The sequence below is a fragment of the Dipodomys spectabilis genome, unplaced genomic scaffold (assembly GCF_019054845.1).
Source record: "Dipodomys spectabilis isolate Male_0828 unplaced genomic scaffold, ASM1905484v1 ptg000018l, whole genome shotgun sequence".
Taxonomy (NCBI): domain Eukaryota; kingdom Metazoa; phylum Chordata; class Mammalia; order Rodentia; family Heteromyidae; genus Dipodomys; species Dipodomys spectabilis.
Genome location: NW_024870695.1, coordinates 12,552,619 through 12,573,563, shown reverse-complemented (window position 1 = coordinate 12,573,563; position 20,945 = coordinate 12,552,619). Strand labels below are relative to the sequence as shown.

Sequence of the window (20,945 nt, the reverse complement as noted above, 5' to 3'; positions counted from 1 at the left end):
GGGGCCTAAGCCTTTCATGGCTGCTGCAACCTCTAGACCTACGCATTCATTTGCATTTGAGAAAAGAAAAGGGTGCCTGGCATCATGCCTACTACATAGAACCTCACCTAAAGTACTAACCCATCAGGACAATGAAAGTTAAGTGCGCATGGCAGTGAGAAGCCTCCTCCAGTCTAGGAGGTGAAAGAATGCGGAAGTAGGTTGCGTGGAGGGGTGGAAAAACTACTACATCTCCCGTCAGGCATTGCGGTATGACAAGTTCTCATCTGCCGTAACCGCGCGCCTCTCCGAGGAGGCCCCGGATGTAGGTAGTCTGATTTTCCCCACCCCTCACCCCGCTAGAGGGCGTGGCCTCATGGTGGCTCTGAGACCTGGAGGCTGTCTTATTGGCTGTGGGCGTTCCCGCTGCTTTGGACTCGAGGGAAAGGGATGTGGCTAAGCCTCGCGGCGCCGTGGCGACAGCCAATCAGAAATGTGGCTTGGCTTTGGCGCGAGACGGGAACGCCGGGCAGAGCAGATTTGGCGCGAGCTGCTTGTCTTGCTGCTGGTTTGGAGTAACACTTGTGCAGTTTGTGCCTCAGGTTCCCAGAACTCGTGTGTGTCTCGAAAAGAAGCCTGCATTGAGGTGACACAGCCCTGAAGGGTAAAAAGGAGCGGGTTGCTTGGGGGAGGCTTGGAGTCTGGGAGCCAGCGGGTTAGGAAGAGGCTGACGCGGCACTGCTAGTTCTGGCGAGGCCCGAGGCGAAAGGAAGGTGGTGGAGCGGGGGTGGTTGGAGGGCTGAGGTCGGGGACGAAGGCCGTGCGCCCTGGAAGTGGGTCTAGTATTGGTAAGGAGGACCTGGAAGCTGTGGGAAGGTGTTCCGGGGTGGAGGGCTGTGTGCAGGGGAGCCTGAGTGGTGCCGGGAAGGAGGGAAGCCCGAGCTTCGGTGTCAGGGCTTGGGAGACTCCTCGTGGCGGTCGTGGGCTAAGCTGCTGGTAAAGGGGTCCCGAGTAATGGAAGTACTATAGAAATCAGTTATTGCATCTCTCAAGTGGTTAAGAACAACTTAGGATAACCTGATAAACAAATTTCGTGTTATTTTTCCCATGGCCTTTACATATCAAGTTTATTGTACTTTTTTTTTTTTTTTTTTGCATCTAGCTGTATTAACATCATGCCTCAAACCCGATCCCAGGCACAAGCTACAATCGGTTTTCCAAAGAAAAAGCAATCTCGGACATTGAACAAAACGAAAACCTCTAGCAATACGAAACTACAACCGACAAATGAACGGGCTATTCCCTGTTCTCCTTGTATAAACACAAAAATTCTGCCTCTTAGCCCCAGAAAACGTCTGGGTAAGCATTACATTAATACCACTTTTTGACTAGTGCTTCTTGACCTATCTTAATGGAAAGATGCTTTTGAAGTTAAAACTGTATAATTCAGTTTGTTTTCAGAATGGTTGCTAAGTGTTTACTGAATTTAAGAATTAAGCTACTTACTGTGATTACTGTCCTACTTAATAGGGCTGATTTTCTATTTATATCTTAGTTCAGTCATTTAAAAATTACTTTGCAGTTATATAGTCTTATGAAATTTGCCTCCATGGTTGTGAAATTAAGAGACTACATTTTCAATTCTTTTAAGAGGTATAGTGCTGAAGGCAGGTATAGTGCTTGCTAGACAGTTGCTCTACCAGGCCACATTCCTTGCCCTTTTATTTTTCAGATAGGGTCTCAAGTTTTTGTTCAGGTAGCCTCCTATGTGTGCCTCTCAGTAGCTGGGATTACGGGTATGCACCACCATTCTCCACTTCTTGTTTGAGATGCTAGGGAATTTTCACTGACATTTTCCCTGTGGCTGGTCTGGCCTTAGATCTTGATCAGGCAGAGCAAGAGCTCTACCATTTAACTATACATCCAGCCTAAGAGCATTTGTTTTAATGGGGGGTAATTTGATCATACCTGGAGACATTTGGTTCTCACAGCCATGGGGTGTTACTGGCATAACATCTGAAATCCATGCTGCAGCCAAACATCTGGCAATGTTCAGAAATTATTTCTTTGGCTGGTGGTATCATGTCTGAGAAATCCTGTATCTTAAGATTTTAAGATTTCATCCCACTAGACCCCATTCAGTTTCTACCAAATAAGATTCAGTGGTGCCATCTGGTGGCCTTCTGACTTCTAAGTGACAAGGCCTTTCTTTTTGAGGTTCATATGTAGAAATGGACTTCTGGTGGGTTGCTGTGGCTTAGGCCTGTAATCCTAGATGCTCAGAAAGCTGACATTTGAGCATTGCAGTTCAAAGCCAGCCCAGACAGGAAAGTCTGTGAGATTCTTCTTATCTCCAATTAACCAGCAAAAAACTGGAAGTGGAGCTGTGGCTTAAGTGGTACTGCATTGCCCTTAAGCAAAAAAACTAAGGGATATCACCAAGGCCCTGATTTCAAGTCCCTGCACTTGTAAAAAAGAGAAATAGACCTCTTAATAAGGCAGAGATCTCTGCAAGTCATTTTATTGTCATTTTAAATGTTTCAGGTGATGACAATCTATGCAACACTCCTCATCTACCTTCCTGTTCTCCACCAAAGCAAGGCAAGAAAGAGAATGGTCCTCCGCACTCACTTAACCCTAAGGGACGCAGATTGATATTTGATGATCAGCTGCCAGTTAAGTCTCCTGGCAAAACAGAAAAAGCCAGAGTTCACCAAAACAAGATACTTTCCTCAGCTCAAAAAGATCAAACAATCACAACAAATTCTGAACAGAAATGTCCACTCGAGAAAGAATCTGTATGTGTGAGACTGTTCAAGCAAGAAGGTGCGTTCTTGCATGGCAGCTGTGGGCTCAGCCATCGTGATGCAAAGCTGATGACTCGGAATGAAGCCCACTGGGTTTTTCCAGTCACCTTCTGTTGTATCTAATTGTCCTTTTATGTCTGGCACAGGCACTTGCTATCAGCAAGCAAAGCTTGTCCTAAATACAGCTGTCCCGGATCGGCTGCCTGCCAGAGAGAAGGAGATGGATGTCATCAGGCATTTCCTGAGGGAACACATCTGTGGAAAAAAAGCTGGAAGTCTTTACCTTTCTGGTGCTCCTGGAACTGGAAAAACTGCCTGCTTAAGCCGAATTCTTCAAGACTTCAAGGTGCGTTGAGAATCTGAATGACAATGCTTTTTGTAGAAGGACACTTTTTGTTGGTGGTGGTGGTATTTTTTTTTTTTTTTTTTTATGGGGAAGGTACTGGGGCTTGAACTCAGGATCTGGGCACTGTCCCTTAAATTTTGCTCAAGGCTAGCACTCTTGAGTAACATCTTCACTTTCTGCTCATTGGTTAATTGGAGGTAAGAGTCACACAGACCTTCCTAGCTGGCTTTGAATGGTGATCCTCAGATCTCAGACTCCTGACTAGCTAGGATTATAGGTATGAGCCACCAGTGCCCAATAACACTGGTTATTAAAGACTAAGAATGAGTAGATGTTTGGGAGATTGAAGTTTTTGTCAAAATATTTTGTCAATATTTCATTGTCTAAATCTTTCAAAGTGAAAATAGAGCTTCTTCTGTTAGGTCTAAAAGACATTTCAAGTTTCATCAGATCTTCTGAAGCCACAATAACTCCTATGTTAGCACTTTAAAAAAAATTTTTTTTTTCTAGAAGGAAGAGAAGGGATTTAAAACTATCATGCTGAATTGCATGTCCTTGAGGAATGCCCAGGCTGTATTCCCAGCTATTGCTCAGGAGATTTATCAGGAAGAAGTATCCAGGCCAGCTGGGAAGGACATAGTGAAGAAATTGGAAAAACATATGACTTCTGAGAAAGGCCCCATGATGTAAGTATTTCTTTGCTTCATGTTGCTTGGCAAAAATCCGCAAGGTCTGTTCACAAAAAGAACACTCTGTTTCTTTTTCTTTTTTTTTGCCGGTTGGGGGGCCTGAACTCTGGGCCTGGGTGCTGTCCCTCAGCTCTTCAGCTCAAGGCTAGTGCTCTACCACTTGAGCCACAGTGCCACTTGCGGCTTTTTCTGCATATGTGGTGCTGAGGAATCGAACCCAGGACCTCATGCATGCAAGGCAAGCACTCTACCACTGAGCCACCTTCCCAGCCCAAGAACACTCTCAGTTTCTCTATGAAAGAAAGTTAAAATTTTTTTTTGGTGGGGGGGGTCCAGTCGTGGGGCCTGAACTGTGGGCCTGGGCGCTGTCCCTCAGCTCTTCAGCTCAAGGCTAGCACTCTACCACATGAGCCACAGCGCCACTTCTGGCTTTTTTTTTTTTTTTTTGCTTATGTGGTGCTGAGGAATCGAACCCAAGGCCTCATGCATGCAAGGCAAGCGCTCTAACACAGCCACCTTCCCAGCCCCGGAGAAAGTTAAAATTTTAAAAGTTTTAAATCTTAAGTGGTTTTGAAGCCAACTGCTTGAAAACAATAGGATATTACTTGTTTCTGATGGGAGAGGAGAAGCAAGTGCCATTCTAACAGTGACTAGAAATAGGACAGATTCTGATCTTCACATCTCAGCTGTAGGAATGTGACCTGAAGTCAGCCTGGATCAAACACTGTAGGGTTAGAAAGGTGCCCATGGATGTTAACTGTTTTTTTTTTTTTTCTTAAATCTGTAGTGTGTTGGTGTTGGACGAAATGGATCAGCTGGACAGCAAAGGGCAGGATGTTTTATACACACTGTTTGAATGGCCCTGGCTAAGCCATTCTCGATTGGTGCTAATTGGTTAGTGCTCATTTGTAAATATCATATAGTGGTTTTGTAGTGTTTCCCCTCATCCCACCCTGCGCGTGCATGTGTGTGAGTGTGTGTGCATGTGTTTATGCATGCATACACATGCTGCATGCATGCTGGTACCGTTTGAACTCAGGGCCTGGGCTCTGTCCCTACACTTTTGCACTCAAGGCTGGCACTCTATCCCTTGAGCCACAGCTCAACTTCCAGCTTTTTGGTGGTTAGAGATGAATCTCTTGGATTTTGCTTCCTGGGCTGTTTCCAATTTCAGTTCTCAAATCTCAAACTTCTGAGTAGCTTGGCAGGAGCACCCAGCCTACAGTTTTGTATCTCTGCATTCGTAGGTATATATGTATATATGTATGTGTGTATAGCTATGCATATATATACTTTTGTGCATGTATTTATATGTAATTTTATTTAGTTTTTTTGTTTTGCTTTTTTGTTTGTTTTTGTCAGTTGTGGGGCTTGAACTCTAGGCCTGGGCACTGTCTCTCAGCTCTTCAGCCTAAGACCAGCCCTTTACCACTTAAGCCGAAGCGCCACTTCTGGTTTTCTGGTGATTTATTGGAGATAGGAGTCTCACAATCTTTCCTGCCCCGGCTGGCTTTGAACCTCGATCCTCAGATCTCAGTCTCCTGAGTAGCTAGGTTTACAGGCGGGAGCCACCAGTACCTGGCTTTATCTAGTTTTTTTTGTTTTTTTCCAGGGCTGAGGACCGAACCCATGGCCCTGCGCGCGCTGGGCGGGCGCCCTTCCACTGGGCTAAACCCCCCAGCCCCTTTATCTAGTTTTTATGCAAAGTCTCTTATATGCAACTGAGGCTGGCCTTGAATTTACAATCGTCCTGCCTCAGCTTCCTAAATGTTCTTTTTTTTTTTTTTTTTGGCCAGTCATGGAGCTTGAACCCAGGGCCTGGGCCTGAGTTTCTTTTGTTCAAGGCTGGCACTCTACCACTTGAGCCACATAGCTACTTCTGGCTTTTTCTGTTTTTATGGTATCAAAGAATTGAACCCAGAGCTCCATGCATACTAGATAAGTACTCTACCACTAAGCTACATTCCCAGCCCAGCCTCTAGTGTTCTTACTACAGGTGTGTACTACCATGCTCAGCTTAATGGCTAGACACATCTTACATATTGGTATAGGATGGAAGGCAAGTGGAAAGTAACAGTTAGAAAGCTACATTATAACTGGAAATACTATTGCTTATCTTTCAGAGGGTTTAATTTTCCTGGCACAATGATTTGACTGATTCGTATTTATCTTCTCAGGTATTGCTAATACTCTGGATCTCACTGACAGAATTCTGCCAAGGCTTGAAGCTAGAGAAAAATGTAAGCCACAGCTGTTGAACTTCCCACCTTATACAAGGAATCAGATAGCTGCTATCTTGCAAGATCGACTTAATCAAGTGAGTACCAAATTCTGTTCCTTTAGAACAAATAATGATTTGAAAATACATTGTTTTGATTGTTTTCTGTTCTTTTTCTGGTACCACTCAGGGGGTTTGAACTCAGGCCTGAATGCTGTCCCTGAGCTTTTGTGCTCAAAGCTGGTGGTCTATTACCATTTGGACAATAGCTCCACTTGTGGTTTTTCGGTGGTAAATTGGAGATAAGAGTCTCAAGAAGCTGGGTACTGGTGGTCCATGCCTGTAATCTTAGCTACTCAGGAGACTGAGATCTGAGGATGGAGGTTCAAATCCAATCCAGGGCAGGGAAGTCTGTGAGATTTTTTTTTTTTTTGCCGGTCATGAGACTTGAACTCTGTGCTTGGGCACTATCCCTCAGCTCTTCAGCTCAAGGCGAGCACCTTACCACTTGAGCCACAGAGCCACTTCCATCTGTGAGACTTTTATCTCCATTTAATCTCCAGTAAACCAGAAGTGGTGCTGTGGCTCAAGTGGTAGAGCACTAGCCTTGAGCAAAAAAAGCTCAGGGACAGCGCCCACGTCCTGAGTTCAAGCCCCATGACTGACAAAAAAAAAAAAAAATCTGAAGAACTCTCCTGCTCACTATGGACTGCAGTCATCAGATCTCAGCCTTCTAAGTAGCTAGGATTACAGACATGAGCCACCAGCGCCTGGCTTGATTGCTTTTCCTAATGATGCAAGGAGTCCTGTGGACCATAGTGAGGGAAACATTATTTGAATTTCCTCACATGGTTCCACTTACTGAATCCCTCAGTGTTGAAATTGAAGAAGTAGAGGAATCACTCAAATGCTTACTCAATGGCCTTAATTTAAAAAAAAAAGGCCTGTGAAGAAAGGAAGTTCCTCTTTTGAAAAGTCAATTTAAATTAAGAATCTTATAGTTAAAATTGTCTTCTGCTGGTACCAGTGGCTCATGCCTATAATCCTAGCTACTTAAGAGGCTGAGATCTGAGGATCATGGTTCAAAGCCAGCCCAGGTAGGAAAGTCCTTAGGACTCTTATCTCTTAGCATCAAAATGTCAGAAGTGAAGCTGTGGCTCAAGTGGTAGAGCACTAGCCTTGAACATAAAAGACTAAGGGATAATGTCCAGACCCTGAGTTTGAGTCCCAATACTGACTCCAAACTTTTTTTAAAATTTTTTTATTTTATTTATTTTTTTATTTTTGGGTCCGGTCGTGGGGCCTGAACTCTGGGCCTGGGCGCTGTCCCTCAGCTCTTCAGCTCAAGGCTAGCGCTCTACCACTTGAGCCACAGCGCCACTTCCAGCTTTTTTCTTTTTGCTTATGTGGTGCTGAGGAATCGAACTCAGGGCCTCAGGCATGCAAGGCAAGCGCTCTACCACTGAGCCACCTTCTCAGCCCCAACTTTTTTTTTTTTTTTAAAAAGTGTCTTCTGTGTCTTATCTGAAGGTATCTAGAGACCAGGTTCTGGACAATGCTGCAATTCAGTTCTGTGCTCGAAAAGTCTCTGCTGTTTCAGGAGATGTTCGCAAAGCGCTGGATGTTTGCAGGTGAGTTATAGCACTGGTAGTGGCTTAGATGTTTAAAAAAATAATAATAATGCTTTTAATTGCCTCATGTATCTCAAGTAAATGTGAGTTAAGAGGCTCCATTCTGTTACTTTTTACACCGAGAAAGGAGGACTTGTGTCTCAGTGGGGAGCTCTGGATTTCCACCGTGTTAATGTCTGAAACATTATCAGTCCAATACCTACAGTGGGAGAAACAAATGAGATGTTGCTGGCACTCCCTGTGGTGATTATAGATTGGTTAATTACATTTGTATTAAAAAAGACTCCAGTTTACTTTTCCATTAGCTGGTCTCAAGCAGGTTTATTTATGGACCTGAACCATCTTTGCCTTCAGACTTTTTTCCTCTTCCTTTCCTTTTGTGGGCACCCCTTCTTGCTTCCAGTTGGTGGTCCTCCAAGTCTTACTCTAGACCTCTTTCTTCTTTCCATCCTTCAACCCCTCCTGCTGGGGAAAGCCTCTGTGCTAACTGATGAAATTTCTTCCCTCCCAGTAGGGACGCTGGGTCCATTAAAATGATACTTGCTGTGTTGGCCTGCTGGTCCAACCTCTCCCTCTTGCCAGGCAGAAGATCTAGGTCTTGCTGTTGGCTTCCTGTGAGCAAAGCACTTTGGAGAGAGCAGTAGGAGAGTAAGCTCTTCCTAGTGCTAGTTTGCACGGTCCTCAATTTGAAAGTTTCCTCTAGTATGCAAACTCCTTGAGCAAAGAAAGACTATAAGCAGGGTGCCAGTGGCTCATAGCCTGTAGTTCTAGCTACTCAGGAGGCTGAGAACTGAGGATCGTGGTTCAAAGACAGCCCAGGCAGGAAATTCCATGAGACTCTTATCTCCAGTTAAGCACCAGAGCCGGTGCTGGTGGCTCACGCCTGTAATCCTAGCTACTCAGGAGGCTGAGATCTGAGGATCGCGGTTCAAAGCCAGCCCAGGCAGGAGAGACCGTGAGACTCCTATCTCCAATAAACCACCAGAAAACCGGAAGTGGCGCTGTAGCTCAAGTGGTAGAGCGCTCACCTTGAGCTGAAGAGCTGAGGGACAATGCCCAGGCCCAGAGTTCAAGTCCCACGACCGACAAAAAAAAAAAAGCACCAGAAAACTGAAAGTGACACTGTGGCTCAAGAGGTAGAGCACTTATCTTGAGCTGAAGAGCTTAAGGACAGTACCCAGACCCAGAGTTCAAGCCCCACAACCAACAAAAAGAAAGAAAGAAAGCAAGTGAGAAAGACAGAGAGAGAGAAAGGAAGAAAGGAAGACTGTAGCCATAGCTGGACACTGGTGGTTCACACCTGTATTCCTAGCTATTCAGAAGGCTGAGATCTGAAGATCAAGGTTCAAAGCCAGCCCAGAAGTCCTGAGTTATCTCCAGTTAACCACCAGAAAACCAAAAGTAGGCTCAATGTGGTAGAGTGTTATCCTTGAGCAAAAACAGCTCAGGGATAGCGCCCAGGCCTTACCACTGACAAAAAAAAAAAAAAAAAAAAGACTGTAGCCATGAGCAGTACTTACATAGGCTGGCATGAGTGAACCTGTATATGGCCCTGAGTGAGGAGGCCTTTGTTGGTCTGCTGTGTATAGATGGTGTGTTCGTGTATAGATGGTGTGTTCATTCTCCTAGTGACTCACTCATATATCATGTTCTCCTCTCCTACTAATACTTTTCTCATCCAGAATGTTATTGACTCCATGGATGACAATCTACTTGGCATGTATAAGAGGAAACCATGTGGTGTTGAAATATCTCAAATTCCAAGTCCATAAATTATATTAAGGCAATTAAGTCTCCTTACACTGAGACATAATCCAGTTTGTTTAGGGATTTTTAACTTTTTTTTTTTTTTAACTTTAAACATGTTTTTAGTTGATAGACCAAACTTTTTGAGTTTGGTGGCTACGTGTAATGTTCAGTCTGGCTTAGACCAAATTAATTTTAGAATTTTTTGTTTTTTATTAGGAGAGCTATTGAAATTGTAGAGTCGGATGTCAAAAGCCAGACTATCCTCAAACCCCTGTCTGAATGTAAGTAGTTTTATCACCTTCCTGTTTTCTTTTATAATTGGAAGTGTGCTTTTCCAAATAAAAAGATGAAATGAATATAATTATATTCATCTGTGTGTCTGTCTGTCTGGGTATGTCTCAGAGAGCGCGCGCGCATGCATCTGGGCCTGCGTGTGTATGTGTGTTGTGTGTGTCTAGACACTTTTGTCTTAACGTGCCTCTACAATGGTCCATGGAAACGACTTCTCCCAGGTGTTACATAAATGGCAGGGAGAAAGTTCTTCTTTCCAAGCTCTAGGAATGAAAACAAGACAGGAAAGTTGGGTCCGCTTCTTCCTCAGTGTTTATATTGAGTCCTTTTAGGTCTCCATAAAAGGGAAAGCAAAGCCTGATAAATAAGAATTGTGACTTTATCTTGGAATATCTCAGTCCATTAAACAAGCTTAGGAAAGTTCGGAGGTACAGAGAGCAGATTGCTACAGCAAACCAAAGGTTATCACAAGTGATAGATTTTGTTTTTCTTTTCCCTTGGCCTTGTTCTTACAGCTGTGACATGTGTAAAATAGCCATGAACTACATATTTCATTCATGGTTTTTTTTTTGTTTTTTGTTTTTGTTTTTGTTTTTGGGGGGGGGGGGTCCGGTAGTGGGCCTGAACTCTGGGCCTGGGCGCTGTCCCTCAGCTCTTCAGCTCAAGGCTAGCGCTCTACCACCTGAGCCACAGCACCACTTCCAGCTTTTTTCTTTTTGCTTATGTGGTAGCTGAGGAATTGAACCCAGGGCCTCAGGCATGCAAGGCAAGCGCTCTACCACTGAGCCACCTTCCCAGCCCCTTCATTCATGTTTAATATGCAGTGTTTATCTTTGGAAACAGTATGGTCTGACTTGATTGTTTCTAGCATTGTGGTTCTGCTTAAAGTGCTTTCTCTTTTTTATTAGCTTATTAAAAGAAAGTAACTTCTTTTTTCTGGGCCTGGGTGCTATTCCTGAGTTTTTTTGTTTTTTGTTTTTTCACTCTACCACTTGAGCCACAACAGCACCACTTCCTGCTTTTTCTGAGTAGTTTCTTATTGGAGATAAGAGTGTCACAGACTTTCCAGCCCAGACTAGATTCAAATCATGATCCTCAGGTCTCAGCCTCTTAAGTAGCTAAGATTCCAGGTGTAAGCCATTGGCACCTAGGTAAGAAAATGAAATATTCCAGAAGAAGCCAAAAATGGTCCTAAGGCTGAAGATAGGAAATACATACCTACTAGTTTCCTCTTCAACTTTTTTTTCTCGCGCACACGCGCGTGTGTCTGTGTGTGTGTCCGTCCGTCCGTCCCAGGGCTTGAATTTAGGGCCTTGGTGCTGTCCTTGAACTTTATTTGTTGGTTAGAGATGGGAATCTCATGGACTTTCTTGCCTGGGCTTGCTTTGAACCACGATACTTAGATCTCAGCCTTTTGAGTAGGTAGGATTACTGGCATGAGCTATCAGTGCCCTGCTTCCTTTTCTTCAACTTTTTTAGATTATGGCCTCACCATCTCTTTCCCTACGAGTAGCAATTAAACTTGTCAGTAGTCAGATATTGGTGGCTCTCATCTGTAATCTTAGCTGTTCAGGAACTAAGATCTGAGGATCATGATTTGAAGCCAACCTGAGCAGACAAATCCAAGAAACTCTTATCTCCAGGCTGGGAATGTGGCTTAGTGGTAGAGTGCTTGCCTAGCATGCATGAAGCCCTGGGTTCAATTCCTCAGTAACACCATAAATCGAAGAGGCTGGAATTGGCACTGTGGCTGAAAGTGGTAGAGTGCTAGCCTAGAGCAACAGAAGTTCAGAGACAGTGCCCAGGTCCTGAGTTCAAGCCCTAGGACTGGCAGAGAGAGAGAGAGAGAGAGACTCCAATTAAAATGCCAGAAGTAGAGGTGTGGCTCAAGTGGTAGAGTGCCTGCCTTGAGGAGAAAAGCTAAGTGAGAGTATGAGGCCCTGAATTCAAGTCCCAGTGCACACAAAAAAAAACTTGTCAGTAGTCCCTCTGAGCATTGCTGGCATACATCACTGAGAGAGGTTCTAAGGTCCTAACATAAATTATTGGTCTAGGCTGATTTTATTTTTTGTGGGGTTTTTTTTTGTGTTTTTTTTTGGGGGGGGGGGTCTGTTCGTGGGGTCTGAACTCTGGGGCTAGGCTGATTTTAATTCCTATCTCTTTGACTGTAGGATTGCCTGTCCTTCCTTTCTTTCTTTCTTTCTTTCTTTCTTTCTTTCTTTCTTTCTTTCTTTCTTTCTTTCTTTCTTTCTTTCTTTCTTTCTTTCTTTCTTTCTTTCTTTCTTTCTTTCTTTCTTTCTTTCGTCATGGAGCTTAAACTCAGGGCCTGGGAGTTGTCCCTGAGCTCTTTTTGCTCAGAGATAGTGCTCTACCACATTGAGCTACAGTGCCACTTCCTGTTTTCTGGTAGTTATTTGGAGTCTCTCAGACTTTCCTGCCTGGGATTGGCTTTGAACTATGACCCTCAGATTGCAGCCTCCTGAGTAGCTAGGATTACAGGCATGAGCCACTAGCACCCAACAGGATTGCCTTTTAATGGCTCTACAAAACTATGGGGACACTTGACTAAACATGAGGGAATTGTCTAGTACATAGAAGTAACTGGGGTTCTTTGAAACATGTAGTGGATTCCCCAGCATTGAAGATATGCAAAGAAAAGCTCAGCAGATGGCCACAGGTTGGAGTTAGGGACTTGGCATTTGGATAGAGTACCAACAGGCCTGTAAATTCCTTTCCATGTGAAGATTCCGGTAGTTGATCTGTAAGCTCTGGTATCTCCATTAGTCCTCTGCAGCTTCCCCTTTGTGGTAACAAAATAGAAGCAAATTGTTGTAGGGCAACTGCAGATGGTCTCAGGAAGTAACTTCAGGCAAAGGTTGTTACAGAGCGGGTTCCTCCTCTGTCTCTATAGTCATGCTTCTGCAAACAATAAGGCCATAGTCTCTGTAGCTGGTTGGCAGCTTCCCAAGCTCCTGCCTTTGTGAGGATGCTATCTGCTAGGATATCCAGTGACATTTTCTCTCAAGTGTTGCTCTCCTGCAGATCAGCCTGGGCAAGTAAACCAAACCTGAAAGGTCATTTGAGGAGGCCATCTGGAGGACTTGTGGGACTGACTTGAATGGCCACATTTATCCCCTCCTTTGGAATACTAGGTTCTTTTTCTAACTCTTCTTTCGAACCCTTTTTGAGGGAGTGAAGGTAGTAGAGTTTGAACTCAGGGCCTTATGCTTCTTGGGCAGGAACTCTACGACTAAGCCACATTTGTCTCTTTTTGATTATGTTTTACTTTGGAGATAGGGGCTTACTTCCTATCTAGTCATGTGCCTGAACAGTGATCTACCTATCTTAGGCTTCCTGCTATACTTAGGGTGATAGGCACTCTTGGTTGAGAAGGGGAACTTTTGTACCCAGGCTCAACTGTGATCCTCTCTCAGTCATCTCTCAAGTAGCAAGGCTTATAGACATGAGCCATTGGCACTTCGCTTTCTCTCCCTCCCCCTCCCCCTCCCCCTCCCCTGCCACCACCACTTTCTCAGTTACCAGGCAGTTATCTTTGCTTCAGGTGTTTTTTTTTAATTAGTATACATTAGCGGTACAAGGGAGGATTTCACTGTGACATTTCTATACATGTATATGATGTGTTCCAATCAATTCCTCTCCCTTTTGCTCCTTGTCCTGTCACCTTCCACTTCCCTCTCCCCCTGTCACCTTTACCTTCTTGCCTCCAAATATCACACTGGAGTAGTAGGGCGCTACTAGCTATAAACAAAAGCTAAATGAGTCATGTGCTGGTGGCTCATGTCTATAATCCCAGCTACTCAGGAGGCCGAGATCTGAGGATCACAGTTCAAAGCCAGACCAGGCAGAAAAGTCTGTGAGACTCTTAACTCTAATAAACTACTAAGAATAATCTGGAAATGGTCCTATGGGTTAAGTGGTAGAGCACTAGCCTTAAGCACAAAGAAGCCTAGGGACAGTGCCCACAGCCTGAGTTCAAGCCCTTGATACTGGTGCCAGAAGGGGGAGGGGGGGAAAATCTCACTATTGGGCTGAAGATGTGGCTTAGTGGTAGAGTGCTTGCCTAGTATGCATGAAGCCCTGGGTTCAATTCCTCAGTACCACATAAACAAAAAGCCAGAACTAGTCTGTGGCTAAAAGTGGTAGAGTGCTAGCCTTGAACAAAAGAAGCTCAGCGACAGTGCCCAGGCCCTGAATTCAAGCCCTAGGACTGGCCAAAAAAAAAAAAATAGCCGGGTGCTGGTGGCTCATGGCTGTAAGCCTAGCTGCTCAGGAGGCTGAGATCTGAGGATTAACAGCCCAGGTAGGAAAGGCCATAAGAATCATCTCCAGGGCTGGGAAGGTGGCTCAGTGGTAGAGCGCTTGCCTTGCATGCTCGAGGTCCTGGGTTCGATTCCTCAGCACCACATAAGCAAAAAAGAAAAAAACTGGAAGTGACGCTGTGGCTCAAGTGGTAGAGTGCTAGCCTTGAGCTGAAGAGCTGAGGGACAGCGCCCAGGCCCAGAGTTCAGGCCTCACGACCGGACCCAAAAAAAAAAAAAAAGAATCATCTCCAGTTAATCACCAGAAAACCGTAAGTGGGCTTTGGCTCAAATGGTAGAGTGCGTGCCTTGAGCTGAAGAGCTTAAGGACAGTGCCCAGGCCCAGGGTTCAAGCCCCCAAAACTGACCCCAAAAAAAATCATTATTCTGCCCCAAAGATAAGCATACTTTCAAATCATCCAACTTTGTAATTTATTTACATATATACATATATAAATATGTGGTACTGGTGTTTGAACTTGGACTTTTTGTTTGCTAGTTATATGTTCTACTTTTTTTTTGGTGGGGGGGGTCTGGTCGTGGGGCCTGAACTCTGGGCCTGGGCGCTGTCCCTCAGCTCTTCAGCTCAAGGCTAGCGCTCTACCACTTGAGCCACAGCGCCACTTCCGGCTTTTTTCTCTTTGCTTATGTGGTGCTGAGGAATCAAACCCAGGGCCTCAGTCATACAAGGCAAGTGCCCTACCACTGAGCCACCTTCCCAGCCCATCCCCATCACCCTTTTTTTTTTTTTTGGGTCCAGTCGTGGGGCCTGAACTCTGGGCCTTGGCGCTGTCCCTCAGCTCTTCAGCTCAAGGCTAGCGCTCTACCACTTGAGCCACAGCGCCACTTCCGGCTTTTTTCTTATGTGGTGCTGAGGAATCGAACCCAGGGCCTCGAGCATGCAAGGCAAGTGCTCTACCACTGAGCCACCTTCCCAGCCCCCCATAACCTTTTTTAAGTGTTAGGCAGACACTTACACTGAACTATACTTCTAGCCTTCTTCCTTTCTTCTTAATCTCCATTTCTCAACTGTTGGTTGGGACTTGATTAGAGCTAGTTATTCCCCCCCCCCCCCCTTTTTTTTTTTTAAAGTCATGGGCCTGAACTCTGGGCTTGGGCAATGTCCCTCAGCTCTTCAGCTTAAGGCTAGCACTCTACCATGAACCACAGTACCACTTCTGGCTTTTTCTGCTTATGTGATGCTGAGGAATAGAAGCCAGGTCCTCATGCATGCAAGGCAAGCACTCTACCGCTGAGCCACTTTCCCATCCCCTATGTTCTACTTCTTGAGCCACAGTTCCAGCCCTTTCCGTTCTTCTCTTCTTCTTCTTCTTCCTCTTCTTCTTCTTCCTTCTTCTTCTTCTCCTTCTCCTTCTCCTCCTTCTCCTTCTCCTTCTCCTCCTTCTCCTTCTTCTTCTTCTTCTTTCTTCTTTTCGTCAGTCATGGGGCTTGAACTCTGGGCCTGGGCACTGTCCCTCAGCTTTTCAGCTCAAGGGGAGTTTGAGTCACAGTGCCACTTCTGGTTTTCTGGTGGTCTATTGGAGGTAAGAGTTTCACAGACTTTCCTGCCTGGGCTGGCATTGAACCATGATCCTCAGATCTCAGCCGCCTAAGTAGCTAGGATTACAAGTGTGAGCCACCAGCACCCAGCTCTGTTCTGTTTTTTGTTTGTTTGTTTTGTGTGTTTGTGTGTGGTTTTTTTTTTTTTTTTTTTTTTTTTTTGTCAAGTTGGGCTTGAACTCTGGGCCTGGGCCCTATTCTTGAGCTGAAGAGCTCAAGGTAAGTGGTAGAGACCACTTGAGCCACAATGCTACTTCGGGTTTTCTGGTAGTTTATTGGAGAGAAGAGTCTCACGGTCCTTCCTGCCCAGGCTGGCTATGAACCTCGATCCTCAGATCTCAGCTTCCTATGTAGCTAGAATTACAGGCATGAACCACCTGTGCCTGGCTCTATTCTGGTTATTTTTTAAGTGTGTTCCCTTTTGCCTGGGCTAGTGTGGATAATGATCTTCCTATTTATACTTCCTACAGTAGTTGAGTCTGCATTATTTTGGCATCTTTCTGAAGGTATCATTGTCTCATCTTTTGACTCGTAGTTAGAATTGGAATCCTTGCTTTGCCATCAAGTTAACTGCATTTAAATTTCTTTTAGCTAAAACTGAATGCCATTTATCTCTCCTCACTTCTGAGCAATATTATTTAAATCTAATGAAGTGTTTTGCATTTACCCTATAGGTAAAACACCTTCTGAGTCTCCAGTCCCTAAGCGGGTTGGTCTTGCTCACATAGCCCAAGTCATTTCCGAAGTGGATGGGAACAGGATGGCTTTGAGCCGAGCAGGAACTCAAGAGTCCCTGCCTCTTCAGCAGAAGATTTTGGTTTGCTCTTTGCTGCTCTTGACCAGGCAGCTGAAAATCAAAGAGGTCACTTTGGGGAAGGTAAGCAGATGGAGCTGAGGTAGAGATGAGAATCTGCTTGGAATGCAGATATGTTTTTGAAAGACCTATCATGCTCTGGCTGATAGAAATTAAAAATGGATTTTGGGAGGGGAGGGGCTGCACTGAGGCCTCATGCTTGCTAGGCAGGCACTCTATAAAAATAGATTTTAGCCGGGTGCCGGTGGCTCATGCCTGTAATCCTAGCTACTAAGGAGTCTGAGATCTGAGGATCACGGTTCAAAGCCATCCTGTGCAGGAATGTCCGTGAGAGTCTTTATCTCCAGTAAACCACCAGAAAACCAGAAGGGGCACTGTGGCTCAAGTGGTAGAGTGCTTACCTTGAGCTGAAGAGCTGAGGGACAGTGCCCAGGCCCAGAGTTCAAGCCCCAGGACCAACCAAAAAAAGAAAAGATTATAGTCAGGCTCTGGTGGCTAATACCTATAATCCTAGCTATTCAGGAGGTTGAGATCTAAGGATCACAGTTTAAAGCCAGCCTGGGCAGGAAAGTCCAGGAGATTTTTGTGTTTAGGTAACCAGCAAAAAGGCCAGAAGTGGAGTGACTCAAGTGGTTGAACACTAGCTTTTGTTGTTTTGTTTTTGTTTTGTCAGTTATGGGACTTGAACTCATGGCCTGCGAGCCTCTTGAGTAGCTATGATTACAGGCATGAGCCACCAGCACCTGGCAGGCACTAGTCTTGAGTAAAGAAGCTTGGGGGACAGTGCCCAAATCCTGTGATCCACCTATTTTAGCCTTCTTGCATTATAGTATAAGTTTGGAGAAATGTGGAATTTCTGTTCAAGAATTTAATTTATTTATTTACTTATCTATTGATTTATTTTTCGGTCAGTCGTGGGTCTTGAACTCTGGGACTTTGGGCACTGTCCCTGAACTCTTCAGCTCAAGGCAAGTGCTCTACCACTTGAGCCACATACCACTTCTGGTTTTCTGGTGGTTGACTGGAGATAAGAATTTCAGGGACTTTCCTGCCTGGGCTGTCTTTGAACTGCAGTCCTCAAATCTCAGCCTCCTGAGTAGCTAGTATTACAGGCGTGAGCCACCAACACCTGGCTTCAAGAATTTTATTGAAAAGAGGGAGAGAGGCTGGGAAGGTGGCTCAGTGGTAGAGTGCTTGCTTTGCATACCTGAGGCCCTGGGTTCGATTCCTCAGCACCACATAAGAAAAAAGCCGGAAGTGGCACTGTGGCTCAAGTGGTAGAGCGCTAGCCTTGAGCTGAAAAGCTGAGGGACAGCATGCAGGCCCAGAGTTCAGGCCCCACAACTGGACCCAAAAAAAAAGAAAAAGAAAAGAGGGAGAGATTAGATGTGTTGATAGCTTTTTTCTCCCCTTGCATTAAGACTAACGTTTTATGTATGCGGTTCTGGGGTTTGAACTCATCTCTTTTTGGTCTATCTACTAATTGAATCAGGCTTCTAGTTCTGCTTTTTTCTAACTTTTCTGACTTCGTGTAGCCTCTAATCACAATCTTCCCAATCTAAGCTTCTGTAATAACTGTTACAAGTAGGATTCAGTTAAATGATCTAACTTTTAAGCAATAATTTCTTCCTGTTCCTTCTAGCTATATGAAGCCTACAGTACTGTCTGTCGGAAACAGCAGTTGGGAGCTGTGGACCAGTCAGAGTGTTTGTCACTTTCAGGACTCTTGGAGTCCAGAGGCATTGTAGGATTAAAGAAAAACAAAGAAACTCGCTTCACAAAGGTACAACTATTTCTGTGTGTGCACTTGTGTACGTGCACACATGTGTACACATATACCAGTACTAGGTCTCAAACTCGGGTCTCTGTCCCTTAGCTTTTTCACTTAAGGCTAGAGCTCTACCACTTGAGCCCACAGCTCTACTTTTTGCTTTTTTCATAGGAGTCTCACTGACTTTCCTGCCTGGGCTGGTTTCGAACTGTGATCCTCAGCTCTCAGCCTCTTGAGCTAGAAGTACAGGTGTGAGCCACCAATGTCTGACATTAACTGCTTCTTTGTGACATGCCTATCTTTAGTTGTCCTGTTTTAGAAAGCTTGTCTTTTGATAAAGATGAAAATTTATCTGGCACCAGTGACTCACACCTATAATCTTAGCTATTCTGAAGGCTGAGATCTGCAGATTGCAGTTCAAAGCCAGCCCGGGCAGGAAAGTCCATGAGAACTGTTATCTCCAGGTAACCACTTGAAAACTAGAAGTGGTGCTGTGGCTCAAGTGGTAGAGTTCTAGCCTTGAGAAAAAGACGTTCAGGGACAGCATCCAAGCCCTGAGTTCAAGCCCTAGGACCAACAAACACACACACACCAAAAAAAAAGATGAAAATTTCCCTCAAAACAATTTTTCTGGTAGATACAACTTACGGTGTGGGGAGATTGGGCATGTGATATGAATAGATTTTCTTTTTAAGGCCATTGAAAAAAGCAGTGTTTAATCTGCTGCCTCTTCATGCGAAAAGTTTAATATGGTAGATATTTAGTGTAAGTTCTGTGCCATGAAAAATCCTTTTCTCTTTCCAGGTGTCTTTGAAGATTGAAGAAAATGAAATAGAGCATGCTCTGAAAGACAAAGCTTTAATTGGAAATATTTTAGCTACTGGACTATCTTAAATTTTTTCCTTACATCCCACCTGAAACCATTCAGCTGGCAATTTTGTAAGCTATGGAGACTTCAGTTTAGTACTTTATATGTTCAAGCTTCCTGAAAACAAATACGACTTTTTTTTTAACTTGAAACAAATGAATTTTAATCTATAAGCTCATGAAGATTATACTGAATAATATCTTTGGGATTTTTTTTAACCTATAGAAATAACTTGAGTTATTTTTACGTTATATTTACAGGCTGGGAATGTGGCTTAGTGGCAGAGTGCTTGCCTACCATGCATGAAGCCCTAGGTTCCCTCAGTACCACATAAACAGAAAAAGCCAGAAGTGGTGCTGTGGCTCAAAGTAGTAAAGCGCTAGCCTTGAGTGAAAACTCAGGGACAGTGACCAGACCCTGAGTTCAAGCCCCATGACTGGAAAAAAAAAAAAAAAAATTACTGCCCCTTAACCAACATGTTTGTAAGTACGCAGATTTATGTTGTACATGTGTATATAATTTATCTTGAAGTTTTCTCAGACAGTATGTTTTGTGAAGAAGAACTTTGTTAGGTTAAGAAGAATGAAAGAGAATGATCGGAAAAATAAGCAAGACTATCCACAAGGATATTCAAAAGACAAAGGACACTTTGACCCAAGAATGTATTTCACTTTGGAGTTTTACTGGGTTTATGTTGCAGATGCCCCGACACTGTGACCTTTGAAAGATTCATTGAGTTTCCCTGGGACTCCCTGAAACATTGAAGGTGATAAGGAGAATGTAACTCTGCAGATTGTGAATGTATTTATTTTTCAAGTTGTGTTCTTTGGTGTCTTTTTTTTTTTTTTTTTTTAAGCAATCATATTTTAAGCGAGATCAGGCTTTCGGAAGACTGTGTGAAAATTCTTTCCCAAACCGTTCCTCCCACAGTCTGAGCTGCCTTCAGCTACAGCTGTTCTTTCAAGATGCCTCTGTTCAGGGTTGGATTTGCATCTGAACACATATTTTTCCACTCTTACTAGATAAATTAAGCCATATGGCTACTCAAGACTCCTGGGTTTGGTTTTCCAGTGGCATGAAGTGGCAATTTGTGACAGAAACAGCAGAGGGCACCATTATAACACTGCTTTGAAGGTGTGGGCTTGGGGCGTGGTAATTTTGAGGGAAGGAGCAGAAAGGTACTTAAGTTTGACTTTGGGAAAGTGCTGTATTTTTATTAAGCAAATGCTTAAGCTACAAGTCACGTATTAATATGAATGGTTTGAGAGCCAGTGATGGAGTCTCTGCTTCTCCTTTAGCTCTTCTGCTGCCTCCTGGCCTTTCTCTGATGCAGCCTGGAGTTTGGGAACTTGATATGCGTACAAGTGATCTGTTGGCCACTGTTTCATTCATTCTGTGCACTGTAAAGTGATCTGAGCTACAGCAGGTGGTATGGGATGGGAGAAGGGCAAACAGCCCTCTGAAATGAACACTGCCCACCCATGTATGTGGTAGACAAGAGTCTGTAAGCATTAGTCTGAAGGTCCTTTTCCCTCTCCTCACATTCCTTTATTCTTTCCTTCTGAGGGCAGTTTTCAAATTGGGGTACACAGACCTACAACAGGAAGGTTGGAAAGTATCTGGAGCTGTAAGGGTTAACCAGTGTAATTGCAAAGATTGTCCGAAGGCTGATAGAAAGCAGAGACTGAATGGGATTGAGAACAGATGCGAGGCTTGATTTAAATTACATTTTATTGGATGCTGCAGCCTTAAGAGACGTGACTGCTTTACAGTTTGTTTCCACACTGTGGGCAGCTGCTGTCTGTTCTGTGTCCACAGTAGGATCCTGCCCAAAAAGGAGCTGCCTCCCCACCTCGCGGTGTTTGAGGCTTGGCGCCTTCCTCTTCACTGTAGGGCTTGAGTC

At 44.3% G+C, this 20,945-nt stretch overlaps 1 protein-coding gene across 2 annotated transcripts; it reads left to right on the top strand.

Moving 5' to 3' along the window:
- Positions 1 to 525: 525 nt before the first annotated feature.
- Positions 526 to 19,354, top strand: Cdc6 (cell division cycle 6). 2 transcript variants are annotated; one of them, XM_042672575.1, is made up of 12 exons: positions 526 to 625; positions 1,142 to 1,338; positions 2,524 to 2,805; positions 2,933 to 3,132; positions 3,643 to 3,818; positions 4,609 to 4,715; positions 5,999 to 6,138; positions 7,570 to 7,670; positions 9,636 to 9,700; positions 16,264 to 16,466; positions 18,046 to 18,186; positions 18,979 to 19,354. In XM_042672575.1, the coding sequence occupies exons 2-12, from the start codon at positions 1,155 to 1,157 to the stop codon at positions 19,066 to 19,068; spliced, it is 1,689 nt and encodes a 562-aa protein (XP_042528509.1). In that variant the 5' UTR covers positions 526 to 625; positions 1,142 to 1,154; the 3' UTR covers positions 19,069 to 19,354. The 2 variants fall into 2 exon arrangements, with proteins under 2 accessions (XP_042528509.1, XP_042528502.1); XM_042672568.1 differs by having other exon boundaries at positions 534 to 643.
- The last annotated feature ends 1,591 nt before the right edge of the window (positions 19,355 to 20,945 follow it).

Bases quoted from the DNA above. Each gene is read 5' to 3' on its own strand.
- Cdc6 (XM_042672575.1), top strand. From the start codon at position 1,155: ATGCCTCAAACCCGATCCCAGGCACAAGCTACAATCGGTTTTCCAAAG. The intron at 1,339-2,523 runs GTAAGCATTACA...TAAATGTTTCAG, and splicing joins TAGCCCCAGAAAACGTCTGG to GTGATGACAATCTATGCAAC. The intron at 9,701-16,263 runs GTAAGTAGTTTT...TTTACCCTATAG, and splicing joins CCTCAAACCCCTGTCTGAAT to GTAAAACACCTTCTGAGTCT.